The sequence below is a fragment of the Scylla paramamosain genome, chromosome 38 (assembly GCF_035594125.1).
Source record: "Scylla paramamosain isolate STU-SP2022 chromosome 38, ASM3559412v1, whole genome shotgun sequence".
Classification (NCBI taxonomy): Eukaryota; Metazoa; Arthropoda; class Malacostraca; order Decapoda; family Portunidae; genus Scylla; species Scylla paramamosain.
In genome coordinates this window covers 10,437,639-10,447,184 of record NC_087188.1, presented here as the reverse complement: position 1 = coordinate 10,447,184, position 9,546 = coordinate 10,437,639, and the positions used below count along the sequence as shown (strand labels likewise).

General features: G+C 42.5%; 1 protein-coding gene across 4 annotated transcripts in view; it reads right to left on the bottom strand.

The window, feature by feature from the left end:
- Window positions 1-590: 590 nt before the first annotated feature.
- The window catches only part of LOC135091733 (cyclic nucleotide-gated cation channel alpha-3-like), a 70,359-nt gene continuing 61,403 nt past the window's right edge, over window positions 591-9,546 (bottom strand). For all 4 annotated transcript variants that reach the window (XM_063989645.1, XM_063989644.1, XM_063989643.1 and 1 more), the window contains 10 exons: window positions 9,252-9,438; window positions 8,662-8,883; window positions 7,956-8,133; window positions 7,290-7,412; window positions 6,603-6,740; window positions 5,870-6,013; window positions 5,443-5,565; window positions 4,779-4,911; window positions 4,063-4,237; window positions 591-3,612 (listed from right to left, as the gene is read on the bottom strand). In XM_063989645.1, the coding sequence (XP_063845715.1) occupies window positions 3,339-3,612; window positions 4,063-4,237; window positions 4,779-4,911; window positions 5,443-5,565; window positions 5,870-6,013; window positions 6,603-6,740; window positions 7,290-7,412; window positions 7,956-8,133; window positions 8,662-8,883; window positions 9,252-9,438 (1,697 nt within the window). In that variant the 3' untranslated portion in view covers window positions 591-3,338. The remainder of the gene's footprint in view (window positions 3,613-4,062; window positions 4,238-4,778; window positions 4,912-5,442; window positions 5,566-5,869; window positions 6,014-6,602; window positions 6,741-7,289; window positions 7,413-7,955; window positions 8,134-8,661; window positions 8,884-9,251; window positions 9,439-9,546) is intronic.

The window sequence follows — 9,546 nt, the reverse complement described above, 5'->3', positions numbered from 1 at the left end:
TACAACTTCTGGAAATATGGAGCTAGTCAGAGAAATCATTATTTCTACCTCCATGCCTTCAGTCCTTCCTCTCAGGGAGAATGGCTACCTCTTTCCCTCACTGTAAGCCACTCTCATTTCTTCTTCCATACTTACTCAGCATCTCTTGGTATTTAAATGTTGTTCTTGCTTCTTCTCTTTACACCTTCATTCCTCTGCCTCCTGTCAGCCTTCCTCCTGGAAGAGACCCCAACCACCACAAACAGCCACACAAGTCCATTATGAATTCTTGTCTCGGTGAGACAGGGAAAATAAAACCACAGGTGTTTCATAAGCTTGTTACGGACGGAATCTTGGTGTTTTATAAGAAATGTTCAGAGCTTAAGTAAATTAGCTGACAACAGCAACATGATTGTACGACTGATATTGTGCAGGATGAGCACATATCTTACCGGTACTGTTTGTAACCTTTTGTTACTTTATATATATATATATATATATATATATATATATATATATATATATATATATATATATATATATATATATATATATATATATATATATATATATATATATATATATATAATATAATATTTAGACAAGGCTTGGTGTGCTCTGTGCAAAATATATAGTTAACATTTCTCATGTAACATTCAACATACATTAATATATATATTCATATATTCATATATATATATATTTTATATCTGTGTAACCAATGCATGCCTTAACCTACAGTAGTTGTAATATCAACATGTTTTGCAGAGGCGCAGCACATGTTCCACAGTGGACCAGTGTAACAAGTCTGCACCTCATGTCTAAAATTGCATAACCCTAAGGAATACACTTTCAAAGGCATGTCACAAAGTTACCCTAACTTTAAACTAGGATATAATCTTTAAACTCTTAAAAATGAGACATGAAACTGATGTACGAGTATGCATGGGTACAGAAAGGTCACAGTAACAATATTCATGTTTGAGTCTTTGGAATGAAATGATGTCAGTGCATTTGAATCTGTCATGTAATGAAACAATCCATGAACACAGCCTTGATCAAACACAGCAGGTCCTCAGGAAGTGCCTGCTTCTCCTCCACTGTCTTCTTCCAAAAGAAGTGCACAGTTCTCCTGGGCCAAAAGTGAACATGTGTATGACTCAGGTACCAATTAGGAAGAATCTCATAAAATCTCAAGCCACCAAATTAACACCTGAACAGCCACAGGTGCAGCAATCACATGTGGCTCACACCTGCCTAGAGGATTTAGCACTCAGGGAAAACACAAAGTTACAAGAAATATTTGGAAGGTGAATGCTCTGTGAGATGTCAGTGGCACAGTAATGGCTGAGCACAAACTGAGTCATGTCTGCTTCCCACACATGGTGCAAGACACAATGGTCCAGCACACCCTGTGACAGCACACCATGATGCCAGGCTGCCACTGTAACACATGGTGGTGCCAGGCTGGCCACTGTGCCACATGGTAGTGCCAGGCTGCCCACCATGCCACATGGTGGTGCCAGGCTGGCCATTGTGCCACATGGTGGTGCCAGGCTGGCCACTGTGCTACATGGTGGTGCCAGGCTGCCCACTGTGCCACACGGTGGTGCCAGGCTGGCCACTGTGCCACATGGTGGTGCCAGGCTGGCCACTGTGCCACACGGTGGTGCCAGGCTGCCCACCATGCCACATGATGGTGCCAGGCTGGCCAATGTGCCACATGTGGGTGGTGCTATGGTGTCAGGCTGGCCACTGTGCCATATGGTGGCACCATGGTGCCAGGCTGGGCACCAAAGGGGTGTTGGTGCATCTGTCAATAACTCTACCTGTAAAATTTCTCATTGTTTAAAAATTTTTAAAAACAAATGACATGAAAATGCCTTTTATAGATTATGAAAATATGGTGTTCTGTAATTACAAATTATTGAATGGAATAGTATAGTGACCAGGAGGACAAACACCAAAATTTCTCTTAGGGCCTCACAGGTGCCAATGTGCTGGCAACTAAGGTGCTGCACTTTTGTTCTGCTGTGGGGGTCTAGTCCCTGCCTACGGCCCTGACAGCTAAAGATTTACTTCACCTGTGGATCAATATTCCAGTGCTTCTATGGAGTGTCCAAAGAGAGGCATTACAACAGACATGTTCATGACTAAAACATAACTAGAATAATCATATTGCTAAAGCATGAATGCAAATCATCATCATCATTATCATTATGCCAGTAATAGTAAGAAAAAACAATAAAAAAAAATACTGGAAGAAAAGAGATGAAGTAAATAAGCAGAGTTTATGAACCCTGTACTTGAGAGTTACAGATGAAATGCTACATATGTGTATTTACATAGAAAATAATGTAAGTATTTATTCACATAATGGAAAGGGTCATTTTATTACTCTGGAAGAAGAGTGAAATGTTTTTTTTTTTTTGGTGATATACAAACAATAATTAGTACAATGATACCTTTCTAAAAATGTTTTCAAGGTATCACTTTCAGGTGATTATTACTACAGTATTTAGCTTAAGGTTAAAGCACACACACACACAGACACACACACACACACACACACACACACACACACACACACACACACACACACACAGACACACACACATACACACACACCTTCAAATGAAAAATATATCAACAGCCTAATTCAACACCTCGGAGAAAATAGGAAGCTTTTTCTTTGTTGTGTTTGTGAGTGTGTCTCAGCCATAATGTTCCTCCCTTAGAGAAGTTCAATTGAAAAGTACACTTTGTGCGTTGGTTACATTTAAGATAACAAAGGCCCTACCCTTGCCAGGCCCCAATCCTGATAAGCCCTACACCTGGTGGCCAGCCAAGATAACAAAAGCCCTGCCCATAATATTCCTGATAACACCTACACCTGATGCCTGATGATTTCCTTACACTTTTTCCTCACTCAGCATTACTACCTGAAAATACATGGATGTTGGCTGGTCTTGTATGAATGAATAGCTCCTGTAGGCTTGAGAAATACATAGGCAAGGACAACAGATCTGAGAATTACTTGATTTTTGGTGAAATAATTGCAAGACTAAAGTGAGGGAGACCATTTTGTCAAACACAGTGTGCAAATAAGGACATTAACCTCAACACACAAGACAAAACCAATGACATTTACAAGGCATCACCTTCACAGGCAACTCACTCAGTAAGCCATTAAAACCTATGTATGTAAGAAAAATGTACGTGCTGCCATAAGGAAGATTGCATACTTTAGCATTAGGTGCATAAATGAACTCATGCATTTTAAAATATTTTGAGGATAAAAATGTGATAGAGGAGAGACAGCAGCGTGTGATATGACAGCCACATGGTGAGAGAGGGCACTATATTGTGTCCCTGCGCGGCGGTGACGGAGGCACATGTGTGTTGGGTGCTGCAAAGGGGAGGGAGGTGCTCTGCTGGCTGGGTGGATGATGCTGTGTGCTGCCAGCAGGGGTGAGGGGATGGTGGCCTGAGTAAAGGTTATCCTGAAGGGTGGATGAGCCAGATATGGAGCAGTCACCCTCTCCAGCGCAGGGGGCGGAGGAGGGGGTGTGCTCTCTGGCCTGGGAAGAAGGGGCAGCCCCCAGCTGGAATGGTGAGGGGCAAACACTACCTCTGCAACCAAGATAAACAATATTGTGGTGGCTGGTGCAAGACGGCATGCTGCTGACGATGACTCAGATATGTAATGCATGGTGTGTGCATCAATAAGGTGAAGAAAATCATGCGCTACTTTCACTGATACACTGCCTGGGAACTGTCTCACTTGTCTCTCATACGTACAGTGAGGAAAACCAGTACTGCTGATCTCTCTCTCTCTCTCTCTCTCTCTCTCTCTCTCTCTCTCTCTCTCTCTCTCTCTCTCTCTCTCTCTCTCTCTCTCTCTCTCTCTCTCAGAACAAGAGCCTCCACTGTTGACCCACAAAAGGCCATTCTCTGTCCCACACTCCCTATACCACACCACCAGTGGCAGAGCCTACATCAACACCAGCAAAGCAGTTGGTGTCATACTACTTGGTGACTTCATTAATTAAGCCTCTCACCTGTCCCTGGGTCACTGGTTACCTGGGGGATAGGGTGATGTTGGGACTCAGTCTGGGTGAGGAGGGCACCATGGCATCCAGGTCAAACTCGAGGCGTCTCTCTATCCGGGTGAGCCTCTGCTTGATCTTCTGCTGGGTGCTGGAGTACTCTGCCAGCAGCCGTGCCAGCCTGGTGTTGAGGGTGTCAATGGCCGTGTCTGTCCAGGGTAACAACACACAACACCTTACTACACCTCTTTATTTTATGTAAGAGGGGCACTGGCTAAGGGTAATGGAAGTACAAAAGGCCCATTGAGGTGCCAGTCCTAAAGAGAGGTAAAAAAGGATCATTCAAAGTTGGAGGATAAGTGTCTTGAAACCTCCCTCTTGAAGTCACAGGAAGGAGGAAATACAGAGGCAGAGAAGCAGGCAGGGAGTTCTAGTGTTTACTATAAAAAGGGATGAATGACTGAGAATAATGGTTAACTCTTGCATTTGAGAGGTAAACACAGGAAGGAGGAAATACAAAAGCAGGCAGGGAGTTCCAGTGTTTACCAGACAAAAGGATGAATGATTGAGATTAGCACATCCACAATACAGTGTCTTCATAGTTGCCAATATTCCCAACACATTTCTTACATATATCAAGGAGCTTGCGAGTGTGTGTGTGTGTGCTCGGTAGAAAGAGTGAGTGTTAGAGAGTGTTGGATGCAATGCTGTATCTTTTCACCCTCCTCTGCTAAAGAGACAAATCCTCACCAAGGCGGTTAGCTTTCTCTGATAAGGTTTCCTGCTGCTCCTGTGCTGCCTTGAGTCCCTCCTCGTCCAGCAGGCCATCCTTCATCAAAAGCTGGCGGCCTCGCTCCATCAGGGACTTTTTTGCCTCAGGGTACTGCAAGGGATGCAACACTCACTGTACCAGCTTGGCCATCTAAACAACCAGCAGTGAGTGACTTATGCTCAGTACATCTCCTATAGCCAACAATTTGTGTTGTTTTTACTTGATCTATTTGACGTTATTTTTGAAGACGTAAAACTCAGATTTTCTTGAATTCTTATCTGTATTCTTCAGTGCTTTATAAGTCATAATTATCTTGACTTAGCCCTTTGACTTGGTACACCTTTCCCAGTCACTCTGAGACAACTTTAATTGTTTTACATCCACATCCAATCTTTGAAATGGGAAGAAATTGCAAAATGTATTCTTTTTCATTGCTAACCTTCTTGCAGATGATAATAAAGACCACACATTCCTGCTGGTGGTGCTAATCATTTCATGAACCAGTAAAAGAGTTAAGAAAAGGAAATGATAAATGGTGAAGTGAAGGTGTGCATTCATTGGAGTTACAACAGCATAAACATGAGAACAAATGAAGGTCATGGTCAAGCATTTCAGCAATGTAAACTGTTGAGGGCAGCTCACCTCGGTCAGGGCATCCCAGAGGTCATTCTTGGAGAGGCAGAAGAGGTCTGAGTAGCCGACACTCCTCACATTGGCTGTTCTTCGGTTGCCAGTCTTATTCCCGGCAATGTTCAGAATAGACACCTAATGAAGAGAAGCGTTATTCAATATTATATTACGTAATGCTGTGGTTTGAACTATCCTTGTATACTGTGTTGCATCTCCAGAAATGTGATGCAGTTTGTAATCAGGCAAAAACAGAAATCTGGTAAAAATTAAGCAAGTGCTATTATAAAAACTGTAACCCTTCAGACAAAACCAGTGATGGGTGCGCTGGAGTAAAATACTTTGGTGATGAGAAACTGAAAGCAAAAAACACGAAGAATTTAAAATCATGTAGCAAGGGAAACAAATTTAGTGTGAGTATTTTCAACACCGGCTTTCTCACCTCTCCAAACACACTGCCGGCCCCGAGTGTGGCATAGACTGTCTTGCCGTCGTCAGCCACCACTGACAACCTTCCTCTCTTCACTATGTACATCTCCTTGCCCACGTCACCCTTGCGACACACAAAGTCACCTGGGCTGAACACCTGAAAACAGCAATGGTATTCTATCTACCTGTCAATTGATCTATCTGCCTATGCCTGACACCTGTGAGTGGTTAAGTGCATGTGTTTTGTGTACTTACCATTTTGTTGCATGTTCAGTAATAAAGGATCTAAAAGCATCAAGTGTTTGCATGACATTCTGTTTTATACTGGTAAAAATATTTCAGTTTTCAGACCATCATGATTTAGAGAACTAGAAGAAGAAATAATGCAGCTCTTCTGTCTATAGAAGTAATAACAATAGCAGTGTTACTAGTCACCACTGCTGCTGCTGCTGCTGTTGCTATTGTTATTAAAACATAAGGAAGAAAGAAAAAAGGGAAAAAATGATGGAGAAGAAGATGAAGAAGAAGAACCAGTGAACACATGCATCTCCACTATTTCAAAAGACTCTAGTTGAAGTGACAGAGTTCTTTCATGGTGTTTTATGATTGTAGCAACAGATTAACAAGATTTCAACATTATCAACTAAAAAACACTACTGAGAACCCAGCAAACCATCTCTGTGGCCTTTGAAAACAGTTGTGGTAGGAGATTAAAGCATTTCAGAACATGGGCCTTCGTGTCTAACCTGCAGCTTGAGTTTGAGTACAAGCTCCACCAGCAGTCCCGGCTCACAGTCCTGGAAGATACGGACTTGCTTCAGGGTGTCCAGGTGAACATGAATGGCAATCTCAGCCTTGAGTTTGTCTGGCAGTGACTTGAGCACCTGTGGGAGGAGAGATGGAGAGTAGTGAAGGACAGTGAGGGATGAAGGACTAGGAGACAGACATGAATTCAAGAGATGATAGAAGGAGGGAGGGTCATGAGACAGACATGAAAGGAATTAGAAAGATGACAGTGAGGGAGGGGGGACCAGGAGGTAGACATGAAGGGGATTAGAAAGATGACAGTGAGGAAAGGAGGACCAGTAGGCAGACATGAAGGGAATGAGAGAGACGAAAGTGAGGGAGGACTGTGAGATAGATATGAAAAAGGGAACTTGAGTGATAGTGGGTGCAGGAGGGAGGCCCAGGAGGCAGGCATGAAGGAAATTACAGAAAAGGCTTCAGTACATACGAGGCTATGAAAGAAGGATCTGTGGGGAGAGGGAATCAACAAGAAGGGATTAGACTTGATATATAAAGAGACCAATTAAGACACCAAATAAAGAAAAAAACACACAAATATACATACAGGAACAGGGCCACATAAGTTTAAGGTGCTGCATACTAAAACTAGGTATGACTATAATACACACACACATGCACACACTCACCCCTTCCTCATCCAGGGACTGCTTGTTGCTCCACAGGTAATCGAACCACTTGATGACTCTAGTCTCTAAGTCTTTGGATACCTTGCGGAATTCCATGTATTGCTTCACTCCATCCATTCGATTCTGGAACACAAGCCTTTTAGTTTTTGACCTGTTTGTATTTTTGAAGGCAGTATCAAGGTTTGTGTAGTGTGCATTGGTAAACTAAGCATTTATATAACCTGTTGATATATATCTAAGTACATGGTTCCAGAAAGAGAGAGAGAGAGAGAGAGAGAGAGAGAGAGAGAGAGAGAGAGAGAGAGAGAGAGAGAGAGAGAGAGAGAGAGAGAGAGAGAGAGAGAGAGAGAGAGAGAGAGAGAGAGAGAGAGAGAGAGAGAGAGAGAGAGAGAGAGAGAGAGAGAGAGAGAGAGAGAGAGAGAGAGAGAGAGAGAGAGAGAGCTTTTATGTAAGAGGAGAAATGGCCAAGGGCAACAAAAAGAGAGAGGAAAAAAAAGACTCACAGCAATTCCAGAAGCCCAAAAAAAGTAAAAAAATATCATATATCATCCAAAATTTGAGAATAAGTGTCTTGAAATCTCCCTCTTGAAAAACAGAAGCAGGTAGGGAGTTCCAGAGCTTACCAAAAAAAAAGAATGACTGAAAAGTGCATGTGCTAAGCTTTACCTGGAACTCTGCCTGTGCTGCATTCATGTTAGTTATCATGGAACCCACATTCCCGACAATGGTGGCAAAGATGAGGACCCCAACCAGGAAGTCCACCACCACAAACAGGTACTCCACATCCTTCTCTGGCTGTGGTGTCTCTCCGATGGTGGTGAGAGTGAGGGTGGACCAGTAGAAGCTGTGATGTAAGGGAGAGAAGCTGAGTGAATGCAAACCAGTAGAGGCTTCAAAATGTGAAAGTGTGATAAAGAATAAGGATAAGAATAAGGAGGATAAGGAGTGAGTTTTTATGCAATGCTTCAATTGTTTAACTTGAGATGTATTGATGATTAAGACAAGGTAGGATACATTAAAGGCCAGGAAGGATATTAGAACCATACACTCACTTATAGATAAACTGATGGAAGGGAGAACAAGCAAGCTATTCAAACCATACACTCACCTACATATACGTACACTGATTAGAGAAAGACAAGTTAAGCTATCTGAATCATACACTCACCTATAGATATACGAGTACTGATCAGACAAAGACCAGGAAAACATTAGATCCATTACTGATTAGTGAAAGACCAGGTAAGTTATCTGAACCACAAACTTATCTATAGATACGATGATTAAGGAAAGGCTAATTAATTTGTCAACCATACACTTGCCTATACTGATTAGAGAAAGACCAGGTAAGCTATCCAAACCATACACTCACCTATAGATATACTGATGGGAGAAGGTCCTGCTCTCCTGCAAAGTGTTGTTGTACACCCAGCGGTCGGTGCTGAAGCCAATGCCGTAGGAGATGGCAAAGTAAAAGCAGGCGTTCCAGTGGATGATGATGAGAATGTACAGCACCACCTTGCATATCCTGAAGGCATTGGGGAAGTTGGTGCGAGTCTCGGTCTTGTTGAAGAACTCGCTCATCCGAGGAAACCTGCGCAGAGAGGAAGAGAAGGATTGAAGGAGGCACAGTGAACGATCTTATTTTAATTTTGTCTCATTATATCTGGGTTAACTCCACCAATACATTGCTAAAAACTCTGTTAAATGCCCTTTCACTGTGATATGAAACAATTAACACCACCATAAGCAATGCATGAAATCTTTATAAATGTCCACAAAGAGAAAGGGATGAAAAAGAATATATTTTGCAATTTCTATCCTATTTAAAGACTAGAGGTGGCTGGGGAACAAGTAAAGATGTCTCAGAGTGATTGGTAATTAAGAAAAGATGTACCAAATAGCAGTCATAGGTTACAAAGGGATTGAAGGGCACAGGATAACAGATACACACACACCTACCTGAGTAACCTGTTGATTCTGACAAGCACAGGTCCTGGTACATGGTGGTCGCCTCCTGTGCCAGTCAGCAGATAGAACAGGTCAGTGGGCAGGATGGAGGCCACATCTTGCTTGAAGTTCCATGACTTCACATAATTTCTCCTTAGCTTGGTGGGCTCCTTCACCATCAGGCCCTGCTCCAGGTAGCCTGCCAGGCAGGGTTGGAAAAAACCCAGGTTTAAAAAAATCCCACCCACTGTTTTTTTTGGATTTTATTTATTTATTTATTTTTTTTGAGGGGTCTTATTGTTTTTTG